Source organism: Coregonus clupeaformis, unplaced genomic scaffold, assembly GCF_020615455.1.
Source record: "Coregonus clupeaformis isolate EN_2021a unplaced genomic scaffold, ASM2061545v1 scaf0429, whole genome shotgun sequence".
Classification (NCBI taxonomy): domain Eukaryota; kingdom Metazoa; phylum Chordata; class Actinopteri; order Salmoniformes; family Salmonidae; genus Coregonus; species Coregonus clupeaformis.
Genome location: NW_025533884.1, coordinates 302,563 through 327,993, shown reverse-complemented (window position 1 = coordinate 327,993; position 25,431 = coordinate 302,563). Strand labels below are relative to the sequence as shown.

Sequence of the window (25,431 nt, the reverse complement as noted above, 5' to 3'; positions counted from 1 at the left end):
GAGGGAAAGAAAGGCGTCGTCATATCAAACACATGGCGAAACTGCAATAAAAGCATAATTGAGATGAATGTGCAACCAACTCCACCGTGGGCAAGACGACAAAAATATAACTGTAGAAAACGTTTACAGGAGAGGAATAAGTTAGTGTTTTATTTAATGTCCCAGCCACCGTGTGCAGTGTCACTTCATGGGCCCTAATTTCTCTAACACCATAGATAGCCGGTGATGACAGGGCTCGGCATGTCTTCGGAACCCGCGGTGCGGTGGCGAGCAAAGCGCGATGTGATTCATGCTCTCCGCTCGTCTCAGCTCCCCTCAGAACCACAAAACCCATGTCTTTCCCATGCTACTGCCATCGTCTCCGCAGTGCAAACCCCACTAGGCTTAAACGGGCAGCACTTCAAAGGTGTCCCATCGACATGCTGAAACTTTAACTACAATCAACCTTGCCCCCCCTATTATTTTCTTTAAAACGCTTTTGCTTCTGGATTTCGGTAAGCATTTTTCATTTTCTTCTTCATAACCTCCGGCTTATGTCGTCAGCTCCGACAGACTACCCCAGAATGTCGTCGTCCTCCGTGAGAGAGGATCCCCGCTAGTGCGGTGACACGGCACTGACTAACACTAACTAACCTCACAGCGGTCACGGCTACCAACGACTAAGCTGTACCAGGTGCTCTGAACGACTAAACAGAACCAATCAAATAGCTCTTCGGTGAGGAGCTGCCCTTCGGTGGTGTTCATGAAGCTTCACTGTCAACCAGAATCAGATGAAATGGTCAGAAAGTCATTGCCTTGGCACAATCCCATGTCAGGAACTAACTTGCACTTGTCAAGGATTTCAACTCATGGACACACTTTTTATGAATTTAAACCTGAAACCAGCGTTAGGCCAAAATACAAGTGGCAGTGGATGATTTGACAGAGCAACATAAAGTCCTCTATGTAACTACGTATGCCTTTCCTACACACTTCTCAGTAGTTGGTATTCCGACTTACCTTATGCAGGTGCGTAACGGGCTTTGCAGGCGTGGTTCCCTTGCGTGCACTGAATACACTTAATTCAACCACTGAAAACCCTCCCAATTGCTGGCCAACAGATTTTCTCGTGGAGTTTTCAATCAATAGGGTTTTCAGTACATGTATCTAAAGCCATCCCTTTTAATTTGGTGTACCTTCAATTTGACTCACTAAAATATATGGAGAGAACGGTTCAGAATAGGGATCAGTGAAACTAAGCCTTGTAGGCCTAAATACATGCATATTTGTCTCCTTTTCAGCACCAATTGCAAGATAAAAAAAAACCTCTGATCTTGTATATTATCTACGCTTAGGAAAGTATTTATGTATAATAATAAAAAAAAAACAGGTTTGGAGAGCCTATACGCACAAAATATATTGGTGAATCAAAAATACAGTGCTTCGATTCATCCTGAAAGCTGACAATCAAATTGTTCAATCCATGAAGTATTGGAAGGTAAGTGTACAGTAGGGGTTGAACAGTAGTCGATAAGTCTACCCTACTGATCCTGGAACTGTGATGAGAACAGTCCAGTCGTTGTGAACCGTGCGCCAGGCTCCAGGTTTAAACTGCCATGTATGGTCTGCGTTCCATAATGATTCAAATAGGCTACATGTCGCAAACGATTGCACAACTTGTAATACGTTAGCCTAATATGATCCACCATTGCTAGCGATCCTCAGGAACAACCACACAAATCTGAAAGAGGAAAGAAAGGTAAACTAACTATGTAATGGAATGATGCAAAATGTAAGGAAAGGAACACTTAAGTGACAGTTCTAAATGTATGTAGGTATAACTGACGGTGGCATGGTGAAATAGATCTAACTCAATTGTCATTTACAGTGGGGGAAAAAAGTATTTAGTCAGCCACCAATTGTGCAAGTTCTCCCACTTAAAAAGATGAGGCCTGTAATATTCATCATAGGTACACGTCAACTATGACAGATATTGAGAAAAGAAAATCCAGAAAATCACATTGTAGGATTTTTAATGAATTTATTTGCAAATTATGGTGGAAAATAAGTATTTGGTCACCTACAAACAAGCAAGATTTCTGGCTCTCACAGACCTGTAACTTCTTCTTTAAGAGGCTCCTCTGTCCTCCACTTGTTACCTGTATTAATGGCACCTGTTTGAACTTGTTATCAGTATAAAAGACACCTGTCCACAACCTCAAACAGTCACACTCCAAACTCCACTATGGCCAAGACCAAAGAGCTGTCAAAGGACACCAGAAACAAAATTGTAGACCTGCACCAGGCTGGAAAGACTGAATCTGCAATAGGTAAGCAGCTTGGTATGAAGAAATCAACTGTGGGAGCAATTATTAGGAAATGGAAGACATACAAGACCACTGATAATCTCCCTCGATCTGGGGTTCCACGCAAGATCTCACCCCGTGGGGTCAAAATGATCACAAGAACGGTGAGCAAAAATCCCAGAACCACACGGGGGGACCTAGTGAATGACCTGCAGAGAGCTGGGACCAAAGTAACAAAGCCTACCATCAGTAACACACTACGCCGCCAGGGACTCAAATCCTGCAGTGCGAGATGTGTCCCCCTGCTTAAGCCAGTACATGTCCAGGCCCGTCTGAAGTTTGCTAGAGTGCATTTGGATGATCCAGAAGAGGATTGGGGAGAATGTCATATGGTCAGATGAAACCAAAATATAACTTTTTGGTAAAAACTCAACTCGTCATGTTTGGAGGACAAAGAATGCTGAGTTGCATCCAAAGAACACCATACCTACTGTGAAGCATGGGGTTGGAAACATCATGCTTTGGGGCTGTTTTTTCTGCAAAGGGACCAGGACGACTGATCCGTGTAAAGGAAAGAATGAATGGGGCCATGTATCGTGAGATTTTGAGTGAAACCCTCCTTCCATCAGCAAGGGCATTGAAGATGAAACGTGGCTGGGTCTTTCAGCATGACAATGATCCCAAACACACCGCCCGGGCAACGAAGGAGTGGCTTCGTAAGAAGCATTTCAAGGTCCTGGAGTGGCCTAGCCAGTCTCCAGATCTCAACCCCATAGAAATTCTTTGGAGGGAGTTGAAAGTCTGTGTTGCCCAGCGACAGCCCCAAAACATCACTGCTCTAGAGGAGATCTGCATGGAGGAATGGGCCAAAATACCAGCAACAGTGTGTGAAAACCTTGAAGACTTACAGAAAACGTTTGACCTGTGTCATTGCCAACAAAGGGTATATAACAAAGTATTGAGAAACTTTTGTTATTCACCAAATACTTATTTTCCACCATAATTTGCAAATAAATTCATAAAAAATCCTACAATGTGATTTTCTGGAAAAAATTCTCATTTTGTCTGTCATAGTTCACGTGTACCTATGATGAAAATTACAGGCCTCTCTCATCTTTTTAAGTGGGAGAACTTGCACAATTGGTGGCTGACTAAATACTTTTTTTCCCCCACTGTATATTTACAATCCCCTTATCCAAACGGCTTACTCATTTACCTAGCGCTTATCAATCGCTCTTTTCAATGTGTAGAGAGAAAAGTGCATAAAAAGATAATTACGGCCTCCCGAGTGGCGCAGCGATCTAAGGCACTGCGAGGCGTCACTACAGATCTGGGATCGATCCCGGTTTGTGTCGCAGCAGGCCGCGACCGGGAGACCCATGAGGCGGCGCACAATTGGCTCAGCGTCGTCCAGGTTAGGGAAGGGTTTGGCCGGCCGGGATGTCCCATCGTGCTCTAGTGACTCCTTGTGGCGGCCGGGCGCATGCATACTGACTTCGGTCACCAGCTGTACGGCGTTTCCTCCGACACATGGGTGCGGCTGGGTTCCGGGTTAAGCGAGCAGTGTGTCAAGAAGCAGTGCGGCTTGGCGGGGTCGTGTTTCGGAGGACGCATGGCCCTCGACCTTCGCCTCTCCCGACTCCTTTTTCCATTTACCCTGAAAGTAGTCTATGGGCAAGGAGAGACAGTCACCTACGGTTTGAATTTGTTTAAATAGCCACTGCTAACGTTAGCTAATTTTAACCCCATAGACTACTTTTAGAAAAATAAAGGTTAGTCTATAAAAGTGAAGATATCCCTTCAAAGACCATGAACGGATCCAGTGGTTGTGCCCCTTTCCGTGTATGAGATGTTTTGACTGCCTGAACCCCTGTGAGAGGAAACACTGGAAGGCCTGTGTCGCTGCTTCTCTCTGCTCTGGCCATCCACCCACCCTTATTCCTGCACTCTCCGTTTGTGTTCTTATGTCAGGACTCACTTACATATGATGCATTGGTGCTAATGGACAACTTCCTGTTTAAATAAATATGCAGATGAAAGGGGGGCATTTGGCGCAGACAAAATCAAAACGTTAACCTGGGCCGGGGCTGGGGGCTGCCTGCGACAGAGAGAGGCAGTGGCCCTCTCTTTCCCCTTTTCGTACTGCCACTGCTCTTATTTATTTTAGTCATTTTGGTCCTAAACATGAAAAAGGTCCCGTACAAAAGCCTAGAGGGATAATATCACCAAAATAGAGAGCTTGAAGGGGCAGACTTTTCCAAGCCGGGGGGTTTACCCACTGAGTCAGCATTGACCTGACCTGTCTGAAAGCTGGGCTCTGTGGTCACTACACAAAGCCAGTAGCAGGCCTGCACATTTTGACAAACCACAGGAGAAAAGGGATGAGTTGTTGCTCTTTCACCCCCTCCCTCGCTCCTTTCCTCATGCGACGGTTAGACGTTTGAACTCACCATATACAGACCGAACAAGGCCCTCATGTTTCTGTTGTTCAGCTTCAGAGCCTGGGCAAAATATTTTCTGGACAGCTCCAGGTTTTCCAGCCCCCCCTGGGTGTACTTCACCTATGAGACAAGGCATTAAAATTTGAGGGGGGCTTACGCAATGCCTACATGGCATCTGAATAAGCACGACATGACAAGCCATGTAAACATTTCGACATTCATGAGCGTGTATTCCCACTGACGTTAAGTGCAGCGGCCGGCTCCTCCATTCACGTAGAGGGCTGGGGGAAACATTATTCCATAGTTAGGCCGCTTGATGACGGACATGCAGAGAGTCATACCTACCTCAGCGTACTGCTCACAGTACAAGTGATTGTGAGGGTTGGTCATCATCAGCTCCTCCAGACAGAAAGCTGCTTTTCCATAGCTGTGGAAACAAGGGAACAATGAATAGATTGATGACTACTAGCGATGGACATTTAATCTTTCAGCTTTAAAAATAGTAAGGGGGGAAATGTGCTCTATTTCATCTGTGATGCAGTCTACCCATTCCAATCCGAGAGTGTACATTTGTTCTGCAGAAAGTTCTATTGCTGCCTTGGTTTACTGTCCCATTTTGGCAAGTTTGGATCTAGGAAGATGCATCCAACAAACTACGTTTATTTGCAGACTAAGGGGATCTGGTGGCCTATGTGGTTATGTCTATATTGGCGAAACTCTTCCGTTTTGGAAAGTGGAACATTGAAAAGGAGAAGAGCGGGGGTCTCCAGACAAACAGGATCAATCTGTCTGTCTGGGGATGTGTTTTTCACTCTGGTAACGTGTAGTTAAATACCTTCCTGAGGTCAGCGCTACAGTAGGAACTGGCACACTGTGCCCTACTCAAATGAGATCACTTCTCAGACTGCTGAGCTGTTGACCTCACGCTAATCTGCAGCCATTCCACATCTAATACACAGTTTCCCCTTCAGGGGACCCGTCCAAGGGAAGGCAAGTTTATCACTCAGACGCACACAGTCAGAATTACAAAGTCCACACACACACAATTCCCACGCCTTGACAGACTACATAAACCATATGACCCCAGAACACTAAAACAGGGCTATTAAACCAAAATCGGACAAAACACACAAAAAAACCTGAATTCAATTCTAGTGTAGAGAGACTGTACGTGATCCAGCATATGCTGTATCAGCGCTTGGAAATGCGCAGAAAAACCAAAATGGTGCTTGTGGGATCCTAAATGACGCAAGATATGGATGCTAATCTGTAGCCATTTCACTGCCAGCGAGGGAGAGAGGAGTGAAACAAAACGCTGACGCAAGTTGGGTGTTTTGGCGGGAACACAGGCCCAAATGCTGCCTCGCACGACATGAAGAGACTATCGGCCCATTTAGAGTCTGTTTAAAGGACTTCAAAGACAGAGAGCCACACCATGAGAGTGGTGGGGGAGAGCGAGGGGCGAGTTGGAATGAGAGGGAGAGAAACTGGGGGGGAGAGAGAGAGAAAGAAAGAGCGAGAGAGATCAGGGTATTTGGAAGGTTGGGGGGCCGCTTACAATTACCACTTCCTCCCCATAAAGACTTTCAGATGTGCTCCTGCAGTGGCCCCGGCCTGCAGCGGAGAGGAGAGAGGAGAGGCAGCCTCCATTAACAGGCAGAGGCCTGGCTGACTGCAGTACCGCACCCTCCAATCTCCACCCTCCGACCATCAATACCACCACTCAGCTCCAACTCCCTAAGCCTGGGCTCAGAGACCACGGTGCTAGCTCGGGGTGGTAGCACTGTTCGGATGACTCACACAATTGCTTTGTTTTCTTTGAACACCAAACCAGACAACGGTTGGTTTTTGGTGCTACCAATTGTAATACCACATTTTGACTGAATTCCAGCCCAAAGTTTTTCCCCAACTAGACTGGGCAAACGGATCAAGATTCCGCCATTAGACTGTGCAAACTGACCACAGAAAGTCATCATGCTCTGTCGGATGACCAGGCCAATCTGAACCGATAGACAGTAGTTCAATAAAGACTACTTCAACAGCACTAAAAGCTCAGATGATTCTCAATGAGTCGAAGCATCTCAACGGTTCAACGCAACAATAACAAAAAGGCGCAATCTCAGTAACGTCCGAATATCACTCAGCGGTATGAGGATTATTCAAAAAAAGTTTCCACTGTGTTAGGCTATTAATTACTGTCATAATGTTTGAACACTGATGCCTGTAGAGCCATGTAACAATGGCAGGCGAGAATCCGTGAGCGATTTGTATATTTTTAGCTTGCGGGGCGCTACACAGTGAGGGCGGAATCGTTTATTTCTCTTCCTCACTTCTCCATCAGCCTCTGTTTTTTTCTGGCTCTGGAAAGAAAGTGCCACCAACTTCTCCTGGGAATCTCTCTGCAGCCACTCTCCCTCCCTCTCTCTCTGTGGAAAAGAAAGGCGATAATGCCATGCTGTCCGGAAGAGGATGGGAGGGGGAAAAAGGGCGTTTGTAACCCAAAATACAGAAAAGAGAAAAGAAATTGACACGCCTGTAGATAAGGGGCTCGGGGAGTGAATAGGGTGATATTAGAAAAGTTGGGCTAAGCTGGGAGATAATCCGCTCACCCCTGGATTTCCTCCCGCTACTACAGCAATAAAGCCACTCGGGACAAAAACATGAAATATCCAATAAGCAGCCCTCTCACTACGCTAAACATTCCTGCAGACACTGCCCTCTTGCCAGGGTGACCGCAGAGCCGGTGTGCTGCTCACACAACCACACACATACACACACACCTCCGTGAAAGACGGCTGCTTCCCTGACTCCTAAGCCCCCAAGACAATTAATGAGGGACAAAAAGTGACACAAACAAAACAAAAACATTTCTTGCAATGCTCTTGTCTTGGGAGACTGACAATTACCCCTGGCAACAGAGATATCAGTAGGAGGTTGTCTTACCCCCCATACGTATGAGTGGGGGGCTTAGGGACTAAATCCTATTACCCTCCTCTCCATGTGACAAACAAAGACAGGGGCTCAAAGCAGACCCCTGGCTGAGTTAGGCATTTCACCGCCCCTCTCCATTGTGCCCATCCTAATACATCCCCTCTGGGATCAAGCCGTCAGTTCAGCCACCGAGACTGGGAGAGGAGAGGAGTTACTGCTTACAGACACTCCCCACTCTGTCTCACCCCCCTGAGTCTGTTAGAAGCTGACAGATGCCCCTGGGAGATATGATAAGATGCCGCCTCCAGGTCTTGACACCAGGGAGTGCTGACACACTGCTGGCACAGCACTCACCACTGGAATAAGTCAGTAAAAACAATGTGGGTAAATTAATCACAAGTGACGTAGGATAATGTGGGCACCGAATGGCGCAGTGGTCTAAGGCACTAGAGATCCTGGTTCGAATCCAGGCTCTGTCGTAGCAGGCCGCGACCGGGAGACCCATGGGGCGGCGCACAATTGGCCGTCCAGGGTAGGGGAGGGAATGGCCGGCAGGGATGTAGCTCAGTTGGTAGAGCATGGCATTTGCAACGCTAGGGTTGTGGGTTCGATTCCCACGGGGGGCCAGTATGAAAAAAATAAAATAATGTATGCACTCACTAACTGTAAGTCGCTCTGGATAAGAGAGTCTGCTAAATGACTAAAATGTAATAATGAGTTAAATTAATGTGATAAAGAAATGCGATGATTACTCGTGCTCGTTGATGTAGAGTTCCGACAGCTCGTGCCATGCTTCCTGGTCCCCGACGAACCTGTAAAAACAGTGAGAAATTTAGGGAGTCTCCCATTGAGGATCATCAACAATAACCTCTCTAATGTATAGTACAACAGCTGAAATCTCAACGTTTCAAATCAATCCAAATCATGGCATTATATAACTAGGCTAACATAGACGGACAGGGCAGACAGGCAGAGCTCCCAAGATGGGGGGTTGAGCAGGGTTGGGGGGGTCTCATGGACAGGTTGTGGCCCAGCCCGGCTCAAATCGAATGCAAACCCCCTTTTAATTAAAAAGACCAGGGGAGGTGCGGATGAGGAGGAGGTCGTCCAAATCCCCTTGTAAAACACTACTCACTGCTCCAGATACTCGTTGAGCTCGCGAATGGCCTCGGCACTCTTCCCCTGGGCCTTCAGAATGGAGATCTTCCTCTTCCTCGCCGCCTGTGGAGATCAGCATCAACAGAGGATTAGTAAGGTCTTAGCTCCTCAAGTGTTTGTCCGAGGAGAGGGGTTCTCCTCAGTGCTCACACTAATAAAAGGGAGAGGAAAGAAAGGAGGAGGGTATGTGTTAAATGAGTCTGGGAACTGTGCTCAGGTGGAAATTGGGGAGGTGGTGGGGTTTGGGATGTTGGTCAAAGCTACTCGCCTCTGCTCCTGGCCGATCCCCCTGGGGATAGGGACCATGAGTTCACAGAACGCCAAGTCTATTGGGAGTGGAGGGAATCAGGATTTTACATTTTCTCTACGGAATCATCAGCCAACAGCATTGATGTGATGTGGTGATGTTCAGTACCAAATCATTTCATTTCAGTTAAGTGATATCTTCATTTAGGAGAGAGATATTGACTGCATGAACCAGCCTTACTGAGCACTTTTCTGTTACAGTTCTTCCACAGCGGTGAGAAGCCTCGTTACTTAAAATGCTGATGTCCCTTTTAAGGCGACTATTATTGATATTGTTATGGGGCAACTTTAAATTGATGTGCCAGCATCGCGTAATGGTTAGCTAGGCTATATCTGTGGAAGGAAGAACACAAATCATGAGTCAACGTTTGAGAGTCGGCGTGTGTGAGCTTAGAGGCTGAGATAAAGTGGTGAGTCATCCCCATCTAAGTGGGAAAAACATTGCCTTACCCCAAACCCAACGGCCAGCGCATTCAGAATGAGCTTCTGAAACCTAGCTAACTTACATCAGCCTCCAATTGCCATTTTTTTTATTTTTTTTGATGTTGAAGTGACCTTAAGGTGGATTAGATTCTCATCAATCTGAATCAGAAAGTATTACGCCCGCTCCTCTGACTTTTCCAGGCGGCGTTTTGGTGTGTGTGTGTGTGTGTGTGTGTGTGTGTGTGTGTGTGTGTGTGTGAGTACCTGCTGTACGGGCTGCTGTTGCCATTAGAATTGTGCTGCCCTGCCTGCCATGGCCCATTTTATTTATGGACTGGCATTTGATTGAGTGGGGCTTCCTTTCTCCCACACTCATAACCAAAGCCATTGAGGGCTGTGCATGAGTCACGTCTGAGCGGCCATAAATCTGGGAATCCACTGACACCGCCGTCACAATAAATCCACTTATCCATCACCCTGGGACAGGGACCTGCACTACAGCCTGGCTATGGTGCTTACTCTCACAACACACACAGACACACACTAACTTAAAGTCAGCGATTTTTTATAAATATCTAGATTATTCTTGACCTGTATTATTGGGGGGGGGTCACACCAACCATATTTCCTCTTCTCTCCCCCCTCTGCCCATAAAACACATATCTCCTCAAAAGATCACACTATTCTACATGGACGATATTCTACTGGGGATTGATGCTATGTGAGATTAAGGAATTTATACTCACTTCTAACCAAATTGCTAACATATGGATTTTCCCTGTCCGATACCAAAAATATGTCAGAATACCAAATTTCAGTGTGGATCTTGCAATTGTAGGCCTACCCCACACCCCTCTCTTCCCCCATTCCTCTCTTTCTTTCCCAGTCCTTTTTTCCTGATAAAGAACCACTTGGGGCTCACTCAGAACATATGGAAGTTGGTAGCCCCGAAGGAGTCACACGGAACTTTATTAAATGCGGAGCTCTCCCAAACCGCTCCTCCTCTTGCTCTCTCCCCCTCTCCAAACTAATGATCCAGAAGAACCTGGCAGCAGGGATAATCCCGCCGTTGTCATGATTCTTTTTTAATTAGGGTTCTCGAGGAGCACTCCGAGTGGAGCACTGGATTGTTTGAATCACCCCTGGCTCTCGCTGAGAAGGACTCACCACAACACAGGCTCTGACTGTGAGGACTACACTGGACACCTAGATAGCCTATGTTATAATAATGTTATATAACATACATGGAGGGAGAGATGGAGGGGTCGAGAATGGAGGGGATGGAGGGAGGAGATGAAGGCGAGAGAGAAGAATACAGAGAAAAATGGGGGGCATGAACGATGCTGTTTCACAACAGCGGCACATTGCTAGTAGATGAAGGTATTATTGCATTAAAAGCAACAACGACACTAAAACATTCAGAGTAAAACATTGGTGTACAGTAAAAAAAAATAAAAAAATATTACAGATGTTTCAAATGCCTAAGAGCTGAGGGAGTTTTACATGTATTACTTGGAATCAAAGTCTACGAAGGCATCCAGATATCAAATACAGAAGCATTGTCTAAATAGTGCCTAAATAAAGGTTGCAAAGAGCCAATATTTTCCATTTCAACAGGATCTAGTTTCAGCTCAGTAGAAATCTGAGCGCATCATGACCTCTGTAAAAACTATCTTGTCCTACACTCTAATTGCATACAATTCTAGGCCAACCTCAGTAAGGGATTCTCAGCGACCTCAATTGCTTTCTCAATAAATACTAGCAGTGTTTCTACACACCAATTATGAAATGAGGGTCGGAATTCCATATATCAGATGAATCATCCACAGTGTCATTTGGACTCCAAATGAATAATTAATGAAGTTACCTTTTGTATGAAAATGTGGTAGACAGACACTAGGCTATAGCCTTTTAGCCAAAGTTCTCAGAGAAAAAGAAAAAAAGACGAGCAAAGCACAAAAATGCATTTACGCAAGCAGACGAGAATTTCGCCAGATCATTGCTGTAGGTATTGGAAGGGCTAAGAGTTCGACACATTCTTTGGACACCGCCATGGCAGAGAAACCTTGAGCAATTTCTGATGATTCAACAATTTTGGTTAATGGGTACCACATCTATTCCACAGCCTGTAATTACAACAGCTCAGTTTCCAATCTCCAGCTCGGCATGCTGGGATGCCTCACAAGTCCTTGCTGTGAACGCCAATTTTCCGCCATTTCTTTGAGCTCCATCCCCTCCCTCATTGTACAGAACATGTTAGAGAACATGCTGGACTGGGATCAGAGGAGATCCTCCTGTAGCTCAGTTGGTAGAGCATGGCGCTTGCAACGCCAGGGTTGTGGGTTCCAATCCCATGGGGGGCCAGTATGAAAAATGTATGCACTCACTAACTAAGTCATTCTGGATAAGAGCGTCTGCTAAATGACTAAAATGTAAAATGTAAAGACAGGTGACCTAAATGATGTCAGCCCCCATCCACACCCTCACCAGCCAGGATGGGTTGGCGGGGAAAAAAGCTGGTTTGGAGGACACCAGGGGACAGTGAGGACCTGTTTCCATTCCCGCCCTCAGGTTTAACCGAGAGGGCGCTGGTGTTCCGGGAGACATCCACCCAGCCTTTTGGAGATCAGGAAACGGAGTGATCCCATCCCAGGACATCGCCTGGGTGTTGCTCTGATTGTCTGGTGAGTACTAGTACCCACCATTCCCAAGGCACCTCCCATTTCCCATTGGTGAAGATCTCACTACCCAAAGAATGAAGAGGGCAATGCATATTTGAACTAGTTTATCCATTAAAGTAAACTAGTACGTGTCATAGGTAGAGCTCCTAGAAAGCCTTTGATAATTCCGAACCCGGTAGACTTTCAGCGAAGTCTGCCTAAAACATTGTCCTTTGCGAAGGCTGATTTTACTCTCTGCCCTTCCAAGTTCAGTTTAGGGCTGGGCGATATGGCCAAAATATCATATTTTTCAAATTTTTGACGGTATGCCAGTATTTTATGTTTCTGAATAATACAAGTTCTAAATATGCTTTATGGGTCGTGCATAGGCATGGGCGGTATTTAGCGTATATACCGTATACCGGGGTATTTGGAAATGGCCACGGGATGGTTTTTCAATACCGTCAAGACTATTTATTTAAAGTTTTTTTTTATTTACACATTTGAATATTTGTAGTTACTTTTTCGTTATTTCTTTATTTTTTAAACAAGTTATTTTTTTCATTTCAATTCACCAATTTGGACTATTTTGTGTATGTCCATTACATGGAATCCAAATAAAAATCCATTTAAATTACAGGTTGTAAAGCAACAAAATAGGAAAAACGCCAAGGGGAATGAATACTTTTGCAAGGCACTGTCTTTTACAGTTTACCGCCGAGCCCTAGTTCAGTTTGCAGCCATAATACTCAAATACAGCAAATGGCGCTAAAAACTAAGCACAAGTAGGCTAATTGACAGAACTATCAATGCTAATGCAAGCTAGCTAATGGGTGAGAGATCTGTTAAAGGTACATAAAAATGGTATCCATTAGTTAATCTGACTGGGGAAGTAGATAAAGGGCTTCATTGCCAAAATCCTGAAGTGTCCCTTTAAAAGAGTTCAGTGTTTTCCAACTGGAAAACAACTATCTAAAGTCAGCTTGAAAGATTAAATCTAGCTACCATTATGGAAACTACTTTTTGTGAATATAAACCAGATGTTGGAAACACACTGAAATCTCTCTTCCACCTGTCACAGACACTGGTGGATTGGAGTTCGCCAGAGACGAGTTTGGCAAAAAATGTAGGCTGGGCAATCCACCGCGATTGAACACCTTGGACAAACACCTGACTTTTTGTTCTTTAAAGCCAGTGAACAAAACCATTTCCAAGACTTCAGACCCTATTGGTGATTCACTCATGTTAATTATCTATACTGAACAAATATATAAACGCAACATGCAACAATTTCAAAGATGTTACTGAATTACAGTTTATATAAGGAAATCAGTCAATTGAAATCAATTAATTAGGCCCTAATCTATGGATTTGACATAACTGGGAGGGCATAGGCCCACCCACTTGGGAGCCAGTCCCACCCACTGGAGAGCCAGGCCCAGCCAATCAGAATGGGTTTTTCCCCACAAAAGGGCTTTATTACAGACAGAAATACTCCTCAGTTTCATCAGCTGTCCGGGTGGCTGTTCTTAGATGATCCCGCAAGTGAAGAAGCCGGATGTGGAGGTCCTGGGCTGGCGTGGTTACAAGTGGTCTACGGTTGTGAGGCTAGTTGGACAAACTGCCAGCTTATGGTAGAGAAATGAACATTCAATTATCTGGCAACAGCTTTGGTGGACATTCCTGCAGTCAGCATGCCAATTGCACACTCCCTCAAAACTTGAGACATCTGTGGCATTGTGTTGTGTGACAAAACTGCACATTGTAGAGTTGCCTTTTATTGTCCCCAGCACAAGGTGCACCTGTGTAATGATCATGCTCTTTAACCAGCTTCTTGATATGCCACACCTGTCAGGTGGATGGATTATCTTGGCAATGGAGAAATGCTCACTAACAGGGATGTAAACAAATTGGAGAGAAATAAGCTTTTTGTGCATATGGAAAACTTCTGGGATGTTTTATTTCAACTCATGAAACCATGTTGCGTTTATATTTTTGTTCAGTATATTTATTGCTGAGGTTGTGGAAGTGCCTGCACTGGCAACTTGACGACCAAAAGCAGTTTCTCAGGAGGCATCACAGCCTATACAAACTAACTTGCTCTTCCCTTCCCACCACATGTATTGTCTTCCATGACAGAGTATTTAATGTGCTTATAATTGAAATAGGACATGGTGGATCTAACCTGTGTAAAACAAATAGATCTCTCATTTTAATAGAAGAACGAATAGAGTGACTGGTTTGGTCCAACAGAAACAGCGAGTAAAATAAAAATAAAATGACGGTAAATGACAAAGTGAAGAAGGTGAAAAGGGGTCTGAACGAGGGGGAGCAGACAGTTACACTACAGGGAATCCATAGAGATGAGGAGGTAATTCTTCCACACCAGAAAGAAGGGGAGGTGACTGCATCAGAGTATACCCAAGTTTATTGATTTTGTCAGCAAGGCGTCCGTTTGTTTGAAACAGACAGTCGGTGAGGTGCAGAATCCTCACATGGTGTCCAAAGAACAAATGTTTACGCTTCGTCTCTCACACTTTGCCAGCCAGGAGAAAATGTTTCATATATCTAAGCAAGTTCATGTGTCAGGGCAACACAGAAACTTGTTGAACGTCTACAGGAGGACTGCCAAAACAAATAAGGTCATGGTTTCTTTTGAAAAACTTTAAAACATGTATTTTCTTGCGTGGCCACATGTCCTTATGGAAACAATTAACAGCAGGTACAATGCGTTTTGGGTTGGTGGTGGGGGATTGGCAGAACACTGGATAGACATGGTCTTGCAAGTCATTCAGCTGAAATTCAATATAAATTGAGAGAAGATTGTATGGAACTTAAAGTATGGAAGTTAAAGCAATAGTGTATATCTAAAGGCTATACCCACTTATAATCTGACGGACTCAAATGGTTAACTGCTGTGTAAACCATAGGGTTGCATTTGTTGGAATTGTTTTGTGGGAAAAACTGTTTTGCTACATCACTGTGATAATGCAGACTAATTGGCAGATACAGTTATACAGATGACACACAAAAGACAACATGTGGATAGAACTGATACAGCAAGTGGCGATCAAGATAGTGGTAAAGTAGCAGCCTTGTCAGAGGCCAGACGCTCTACAAATCTCACAGTGCGTTATGCATGGGCCTAAGATTTAATGTAACAAGAACTTGAGTAAAAGTCAAAGGCTTCTTGTATCTGTTTCTACTGTTTAGAAGTGAACGCTGGGCTTTACACCTGAAGAAGGGATGCACATTTCGATCAATTTTGCTGCCGACTAACCAACCCTCATTAACCGGTAAAAAAAAATCCAGACAGTAAAATGATGTGACTAACAGAAAATTCTATGCATGCATACAAGGAACTGACATTTTTAATTAAGAGAAACATGCAACAATAGCAAACCTATCGTCTTTCAGTCAAAAGGCTATAGCCTATTATTGAACATGAAACTCCTGTAATGAAGCAGCTAACAAAACGTAATTTTCAAATGCAATTTGCGGGAAAACCCTGTTCTAAACAGCGCACCTAATGCGAGTGGTTCCATATGTGACAGATGAAAATCTCAGTTAGAAACATAGAACGAGGGGGACTCTAATAGCCACAACTAGGATGGCCTCTGGCTTCTGGACAACGAAAGAAAGTTGATATGAAAACCAATAGAACAGGAGAGAAATGCTGTTTAACAGTATGAGGAAGTCAAAATAATTGCCTCCACGTTTCTATGGATGGATTTTGGCTACTAGGCTATTTTGAAGAAAGGTAAGACATGCCTCATTATAGGAAGTAAAGTAAAACGTTCAGGTTTCAAACAATCATACTGCCTCAAGCTAACATTGCAAAGTGGTGGGTGACGCGCTGATGGCCTGCCTACCGTTGACTATAGCCTATGCACTTAAATGGCGAAAGGGAGGCGCGCTTTAATTACCAGTTGAGATTGAGATAAATAAAAATATTACCTCTTTTTAAACCGTAGCCATCAAAACTGGGCTTACAAAAGCATGTTTCACTCAAGGTCTCGCAGTCTCACTGCAGAATTAGACATTTATCCACGTTTCTCCAAACATCAAATTTAGAAGTTGCTCCCAACGTCAAATTTCTAAGTGCTTTTGACACCTTGGGTTGCTCCTGCTGTTCTGTATCGTTCCATTTCTTCAAACGTCAAAATCAGAAGGATTAAGTTTAGGCACTCATTCCGAATGGTTAAGGTAAGGGTTAAGGTTTGGGATTGAGTTAAAACGAAACAATAAAAAAAAAAGTGTCCACCACTGGGATCCAACACAGAACCTTCTGATCCAGAGTCATGGGATTACGCCCATCCCCGTCTACAACGCCCTAGCAAAACCAAAAACGACAAGGTAATAGCGCTCACTGTTGCCCCTAGTGGCCGTTTTGAAGGCATTTCCCGACATCCGCAAGACATGGATAGACATCCAATTTCGAAGTCAATCTTGAACGATCTCCCTGGTTTCACTCCGGCACCAGCTTTTGAGCTACTCTCGCGCTGTTTTACAGGTGATTGGCTATTCCGCTCCTCAAACAAGGCTATGTATGCTGTGCGTGTGTGATAAATAATATACATGACTAACGAAAATACACAAGCACCTATTTAATACCATTAAGTTATGAAAATGTACTTATAGACTGATAAGCATGACCAAGTAAAAATGCTTTTTCATGAACATCCCTAACCTGAAGCCGCCTGACAGTAATGGAGGACGTAATAGTGGAGCACAGTCCTGCTCACCCCAGAGGGGGTCTAAGAACTACCTATATATCACAGTCTTCAAAGAGCAGGAATTTTATTTGGCCCTAGTTCCACCCAACATGTCAAACACTGCCTAAGACCATGAACCACTGCCCCATCTCCCGCTCCCTCAAACTCCTGTAATGTGTGTGTGTGTGTGTGTGAGAGCCTGATCAGCAATGTGGTTGAGGTCAAAAAGGCCAAGGAGAGTTTAACTAGGCAAACTCACACCACGAATACCAAAGCTTTTCAGCAGATTTAAAGCTGTCCAAAAAGTTTGGACCACAACTGTAACAAAATAAGAATAAGTGTGTGTTTTTCCTCTCTTACCGTATTGGTGGGATCGTCTTGCAGTATTGAATCATACTGCTTGCTGGCATCCTCGTACCTTCAAAAGCAGAAGAAAAAAAAAAGACTCACCAGTCAAGAAAAATTAGGTGGTGGGGAAATCAAACAGAGTTCAAGGCAATCAACTTTCTGTACACAACGTGGCCGGTCTCTATGGTTACACTGTGAACCCTTGCAGAAATCAGCAGTGACCTAAAGGAGGAAATAAACAGTCATTACTGTTGCTGCTCAAATAGCCTGCGTTGTGAGAGGCTTACACCACTTAACAATGAGTCAAGAAACCAATACAAAGAGTAGGGAAGCACACTGATCTGAAGAGTGTATACACAATGATTGCCTTTGATTTGTTTAAAGGTGAATCAAATTAATCTGTTCAGCTTTGTTTTAGAGGCCTTTCTTTTGAGCCGTGTAGAATAATAGGCAACCTTCCATTACATACAAGTCTGATCAGAGCTACATTCAACACAATGTGTGTTTTAAAGTTACGGAGCAAAGGGGGAATCCATACGATTCTGTTTAAAATGAGTGAGTTATGAGCTGTAAATACCAAACCATGCAGACATTTCCTGGCAACAGGGAGGTGGGGAGGCGTGTTCCCTTCACTTGTCATGTCAAATCATGGGTCCGCAGGGATGATTTTGAACTTGTTTTTTTTTATTAGAGGCAATCTGCAACGCTAACGGTTTAGCAGCCAAAAAGCCAGGGCTCCATGATCAAAACCTGTTCTGCCCACCACAACCTACAACAGAAGCAACTCTGTTTCCAATTAGCAGTGAGCAGCCCCACTTCCAGTGCCACTCCTTCCCTCACATCCACTTTATTACTCAACTGCACTCTGGGAGATTTCAGACGGCACCAAGCAACCACTCATGAGCCACTTTGATTTGCTTTATTTACTGGGGGGGGCTCAACGAGACACAGTGTGTGTGTGTGTCGGGGGTGATGGATAGTTAGTCATTTGAAGCTGTGTCATTCCAGTGTACCTCCGCCTGAAGCCAATTAGAGGCCAGTGTGTGCCATGTATTTAATCTGACAGTGCAGGAGCAATCATTCTCAATTATCACATCAACTCTGACATAACCGATAAACGAGTCATGGTGATCAGGGGTGGTAAACAGATTGAATTACCCTTACTCCAGTTCCAGTCAAAAATACTGTGTTTATCTTGTTCCCTTACACTCACTCCCTTTCTGTTTTTATGAATCACATTTGCAGATTTAAAAATAAACAGTGCTGAGAAGAAGCAAAGCTGAAACTGAGATGCCATGTCAATATTTACAGGCAGGCAAGACCTCGTCTCTCAGCTCAGAGACGAAAAGCACAACAAGATAATACAAAAAATAAAACAAGAGAAGATTGAGGGACTCCCAGAATAGCAGTGGGAGCAAACCACTTCCTTCCTGGGGAATCCCTTGCTCAGGCTAAAAGGGCAGAGCACTGAACCATTCACTTATTTTTTCTCCACCTTTTTGCCAGTGGAATGGTTGTTTCCAACACAAACAGAGAGCCCACCACAAACACACCCAGACCATCATACCACTTAGGATCTACAGTCCACCCCACCCCACCCCCTTTACCACAGGCCTATAGGGTAAATCCAGTTTAATTAAATCCATTTTTGACAGCATCCCTTTTGATTTAAACAAAACTTTCCATACATGTTTGCCCATGGAAAAAGTGGTCGGAAAGTGACTTTTTGGACCTGAATGCCAAAACATTCAGGAGATAAAGGTGCTCAGATTTTACCCATTTTGCATACCCCACCATACCATGAGACATCCATGTCTTCTTCACTGGAAAATATAAACGGTTGAGTTTGAGATCATTTAAAAGCTTACAAAAAGTGGTCAAATTTTTATTATTTCTTGAAAAAAAGGTTTTGTAATAACAAAAATGTAACGTCAACTATCTAAAAACACAAACTCCCGATTTTTTTCATATTCGCATACGCTGTAGCTTAGACCCTATTTCACAACATCTGAGGTTTTTGTGTTGTGCCCGCCATCGGTTGAGACACAACATGCTCTTGAATACAGGGTGGGTGCCATTTAGGGCTGACCCCATTTAGTCGACAGGTTGATTGATTGGTCGATAGGCTGTTGGTCGACAGAGATTTTTTTATTCGAGCGGTCGCAAAATGTTTACATTTTTTCATGGCACACCTGTCTGATTTCTGCACGTCTCAGTGGACTAATCCATTGTGGAGGCCGCAGGGATGGCATAGTCCATCCCTCTAAGACAGTGGTTCCCAACCAGGGGCACTAGGACCCCTGGGGGTACTTGGCCTAACCACAGGGGGTACTTGAGAAGACCCATGAGACCATAGGCTTACTGATAAAATGCACATGAGGGGGTACTTCAGGGGCAGAGAAACATGCAATTGTTGGTACAGTAACCTAAACAGGTTGGGAACCACTGCTCTAAGACATACAGTGCCTTCAGAAAGTATTCATACCCCATGACTTATTCCACATTTTGATGTGTTATACCTGAATTCAAAATGGATTAAATCTATTTAAAAAAATCTCACCCATCTACACACATAACCCAGAATTACAAAGTGAAAATGTGTTTTGGGACATTTTTGCAAATTGATTGAAAATGAAATACAGAAATATCTCATTTACTACTCATTCAAGGGTTTTTCTTTTTACTATTTTTTACATTGTAGAATAATAGTGAAGACATTAAAACTATGAAATAACACATATGGAATCATGTAGTAACCAAAAAAGTGTTAAATGAATCAAAATATATTTTATACTTGAGATTCTTCAAATATCCACCCTTTGCCTTGATGACAGTTTTGCACACTCTTGGCATTCTCTCAACCAGCTTCATGAGGTAGTCACCTGGAATGCATTTTAATTAACAGGTGTGCCTTCTTAAAATTTAATTTGTGGAATTCCTTTTCTTCTTAATGCATTTGAGCCAATCAGTTGTGTTGTGACAAGGTAGGGTGATATAGAGAAGATAGCCCTATTTGATAAAAGACCAAGTCCATATTATGGCAAGAACAGCTCAAATAAGCAAAGAGAAACGACAGTCCATCATTACTTTAAGACATGAAGGTCAGTCAATTCGGAACATTTCAAGAACTTTGAAAGTTTCTTCAAGTGCAGTTGCAAAAACCATCAAGCGCTTTGATGAAACTGGCTCTCATGAGGACCGCCACAGGAACAGAGTTACCTCTGCTGCAGAGGATAAGTTCATTCGTTACCAGCCTCAGAAATTGCAGCCCAAATAAATGCTTCACAGAGTTCAAGTCACAGACACATCTCAACATCAACTGTTCAGAGGAGACTGTGTGAATCAGCCCTTCATGGTCGAATTGCTGCAAAGAAACCACTTCTAAAGGACTCCAATAAGAAGAAGAGACCTGCTTGTGCCAAGAAACACGAGCAATGGACATTAGACCGGTGGAAATGTGTCCTTTGGTCTGGAGTCCAAATTAGAGATTTTTGGTTCCAACCGGCGTGTCTTTGTGTGACGCGGTGTGGGTGAACGGATTATCTCTGCATGTGTAGTTCCCACCGTAAAGCATGGAGGAGGAAGTGTTATGGTTCTATGCTGGTGACACTGTCTGTGATTTATTTAGAATTCAAGGCACACTTAACCAGCATGGCTACCACAGCATTCTGCAGCGATACACAATCCCATCTGGTTAGGCCTTAGTGGGACTATCATTTGTTTTTCAACAGGACAATGACCAAACACACCTCCAGTCAAAAGTTTGGACACACCTACTCATTCAAGGGTTTTTCTTTATCTTTATTATTTTATACATTATAGAATAGTGAAGACATCAAAACTATGAAATAATACATATGGAATCATGTAGTAACCAAAAAAGTGTTAAACAAATCAAAACATATTTTATATTTGAGATTCTTCAAAGTAGCCACCCTTTGCCTTGATGACAGCATTGCACACTCTTGGCATTCTCTCAACCAGCTTCATGAGGTAGTCACCTTGAATGCATTTCAATTAATAGGTGTGCTTTGTTAAAAGTTCATTTGTGGAATTTCTTTCCTTAATGTGTTTGAGCCAATCAGTTGTGTTGTGACAAGGTGGTATACAGAAGATAGCCCTATTTGGTAAAAGACCAAGTCCATATTATGGCAAGAACAGCTCAAATAAGCAAAGAGAAACGACAGTCCATCATTACTGGTCTGAATACTTATATAAATGAGGTATTTCAGTTTTTTTAATTTATATACATTTACAAACGTCTAAAAACTTGATTTCACTTTGTCATTATGGGGTATTGTGTGTAGATTGATGAGAAAAAAAGTAATTTTATCTACTTTAGAATAAGGTTCTTCATTCACAATTGGTGATTACATAATTATGCATCCTTCGCGTCACCTCGCTCATCAACTCCCACATTATACTTAACTTCATTTATTTCATCTGTTTGTGTGTGTGAAATTTGTTACGGTATAGTTTAAGTTCAGTTGAGGCAATTATCAGAGTGATTATAAACTGGCCACAGCACCTTCAACTGTCGGGAGAAGGAGCAGAGCAGGCCCTACTGTTGGGAGGGGCAACGGGGGAAAACCATAAAACAATGACATGCCCTCCTAAAACTGGTTATAACTCCAGTTCTGTTTGTGATATTAAGATTCTAATTACGACAGTGTGTTGTATAGACTTATTTAGGAAAAGTCAAGGACGGAGGAGGCCATGACTTAAAAAATGGCAGAGTAATATTTTTTTTACAAATCATGAGCGTGAACTGGGTTTACACCAGATTTTTTTTGCAGACGGCACATGCAAATGAGCCTAATTGTAGCCTAATACTTACCTACCGGTACATACTGTAGCTACTTGATACTCTTATAGAGTACCATAGTATGAGTCTTAATACCCATAAAAGTTAGTGGTCAAACAAGGAAATGGTTCCAATTGTTTTTCCACCATTTAGTTTTCCCATGGGGGATTTTAGAAACACTTAAAATAAGGGCTGTGTTTCGTGTAGGCTTTACCTGGCATGACATTTTGAGAACCGTGTAAATCTCTCTAGGACAAGGTGACTTTTATCAATATATTTGCCTGTATTTACCCCCCAAAAATGAAATGCTAATTAGCTGCTTATGTGGCTATCATAAAAAACTACAAATGCCATGATGATCTGGACGAGACTGCCGAATCACAGCAAAGGTAAGGAACCTCTGAATTAACGATCTAATTTTAGCTAAATGTAGTATTGAATAAATTGGCAACATTTCTTTAAATTGACAATTCTGTGAACTGTCTTGTGCAAGTTTTAAATTGACATAATACCTATTAGCAAAGGTATCAGCTAGAGATGATGTGCAGACCTTGCAAGGATTTGCAGTCTTGCATGATGTCTACTTTGATGCTAATTAGCATTTTTGAAAGAATAAATAGAGCCGAATATATTGATAAAAGTCAACTTGTTCGAGAGAGATTTACATGGTTATCAAAACGTCACGCCAGGGTCTTAATTATTTTATCAAGCAGTAGGCTTAATCCTTTACACTCGTGGGAATTGGCCTATATGGATAGGGCTAAATTGAAATGTTTCTCACAGAAGAAATATGTAAAGCATATGCATAACCATGGTAGCAATTGAAACGGAACAGTTTGGAGATAATGGGAAAATTGTTAGACCAAAGGTGAGTACACAACAGTTCACCTGATAAAACAATCTAAACATTACATAGCTGATTTTGTGTATTTTACATTTAGTGTACTTTTCACCGCAACGAAGTCTGAAAATACTCCGGATACATTCAGTAACATGATAAAACTATTCCTGGAAAATGTGGGGTATGTGCAAACATAAGACCAAAAAATTACAAGGGTTTGAGTGAGAGGACTAACTGGTGTCTCCAAATGGCCACACACCTCTCCAAAGTGTGCAGTTCCTATGCAATTACAACGCACTTATGACTCTAGAGTTCAACTTTAAGGTACTTATTTGAGCTCTCCTAGCTGTGCCGTTGAGGAACTAGAGCAAGTACACTTGTAGTTGTTTCATTTGGAACACAACCCTGCATCCCCGCCATCACACAATTACTGTTGTTGTTTTCGCAATCCAAAAACGGTTCATTTTAAATCGCAATCTGGGTCAGGTGGGCATGACTTGAAAGCTTGTTCTATTGCCAACATGATTAGCTAAATTATAAAATAAAATTGTAGTGTTAGGCTTTCACAAGGCAATTCAGAGAAAAATATTGTAATTTTGGTGCGTATAGAAAGGAGTCATGAGTGCATTGAGATGTGTGTGCTAGTGTTTTCATGATACCAGAATTTTGACTCCGATACCACATTTAGTATAACGATACTCGATACCAAATATAGCAAATATTATCTTGACTGGGAGAGATGTGAGACGGGGGAGACGATGTGAATTAATAACGTTTTTGGTGACAATCATCTTTGAAATCAGCAATATTTTGTGTTAAGGTTTGCATATTATTACAAACAATGTGAAGTGCACATTTGGACTGAACGGTGTTTGGCTAGCTTGTAGGACATCAGAGGTATTTATTATACTCCTCAACGTCTCATCTTTCAAAATGCATTGTGTCATCTTAAATTTACAGCATTTCTCTCACTCACACAACAAAACATTTGCAAAAGTTGCCCAATTACTGGGAGAGAAGGGGCAACTTCTTGTCGCGCACGGTGCTCAAATTCAGAACGGCTGTCAGTCAGAGGTCTGACGTCATGTATAGCATGTTACTGTACAGCCACTACATTCCAATTTAGGCGCTTATTAGTGCCCAAATCTTCCATTTTCAACCCATATACGAGTACGAGTGTAAATGGTTAAAGCATCAGACAAGCTCAGTGCATATAGTTGATTTGATTAAAACACACAGGTATGTCTATATGGAAAAATATACATTTAAAAATGTTGACCAATCGATTGTTTGTTTTTTTGTCGGGGACAGCCCTAGTGTTATTTCAATCATAGAAATAGAATTCGTATAATGGACAAATCCCTTCAGACCACAGCAATGTTTTCTTATAATTACTACCATTTTAGTACATTTATCAGCCAAAACATGTCAACCACCCTGTGTTCAAGAGAATGTTGTGTCTCAACTGATAGCGGGCACAACACAAAAACCTTAGATTATGTAAAATAGGGTCTAAACTACAACATACAGTGGGGAAAAAAAGTATTTAGTCAGCCACCAATTGTGCAAGTTCTCCCACTTAAAAAGATGAGAGAGGCCTGTAATTTTCATCATAGGTACACATCAACTATGACAGACAAAATGAGAAGAATTATATACACATCTCAACTGTTTATCTTTTCCAGTGATGAAGACGGATGTCTCAATGGGTCAACTTTGAAAGGGAAATTAAAGGGAAAGTGGATACCTAGTCAGTTGCACAACTGAATGCATTCAACCGAGCACCTTTATCTCTTGAATGTTTTGGCATTCAGGTCCAAAGTCACTATCTGAGCACTTCTGCAATGGGCAAATATGTATGGAAGGTTTCTTTCTAAACAAAAGGGGTGCTGTCAAAAAGTGATTGAATTCAAATGGATTTACACTATAGTCTTTCAGCCATGTTACAGTGAGAGACTATGTAGCTTACTTTTCCAAAGCCTCCAGCCGCATTCCCGCTAATCGCTTCACTCGTTGGCTACCTGGAAACTGCCTCTTCAGTTCCTGTAGACAAGTCTGCAAGGGAAGTGGGCAGAGGGGAGGTGCAATTAGAGTTGGCTGCCTGCAAAATGTTACAAACATACAGGACACATACACTTTCTATTACTTAAAGCCCCCATGCAGTCTTTTTTTATATATATTTTTTTATATTTTTAAGGGGTAGATCAGTTTTAATATTGCAAATAGATTGTAGCTTCCATCAATGTAATTGTCTGCATAATTTCCAATATCTTTTTTTGTAAATATATTTATATATTTACACTACCGTTCAAAAGTCTGGGGTCACTTACAAATGTCCTTGTTTTCGAAAGAAAAGCAATTGTTTTGTCCATTAAAATAACATCAAATTGATCAGAAATACAGTGTAGACATTGTTAATGTTGCAAATGGCTATTGTAGCTGGAAACAGCAGATTTTTAATGGAATATGTACATAGGCGTACAGAGGCCCATTATCAGCAACCATCAGTCCTGTGTTCA

The 25,431-nt window shown here is 42.8% G+C and overlaps 1 protein-coding gene across 1 annotated transcript in view; it reads right to left on the bottom strand.

The window, feature by feature from the left end:
- The window catches only part of LOC121585968 (ER membrane protein complex subunit 2), a 72,906-nt gene that overhangs the window by 12,936 nt on the left and 34,539 nt on the right, over positions 1–25,431 (bottom strand). The window contains exons 4-9 of the mRNA XM_041902341.2: positions 24,882–24,967; positions 17,280–17,337; positions 8,793–8,878; positions 8,410–8,469; positions 5,072–5,153; positions 4,736–4,846 (exon numbers count right to left, since the gene is read on the bottom strand). Coding sequence (XP_041758275.1) covers positions 4,736–4,846; positions 5,072–5,153; positions 8,410–8,469; positions 8,793–8,878; positions 17,280–17,337; positions 24,882–24,967 — 483 coding nt within the window. The remainder of the gene's footprint in view (positions 1–4,735; positions 4,847–5,071; positions 5,154–8,409; positions 8,470–8,792; positions 8,879–17,279; positions 17,338–24,881; positions 24,968–25,431) is intronic.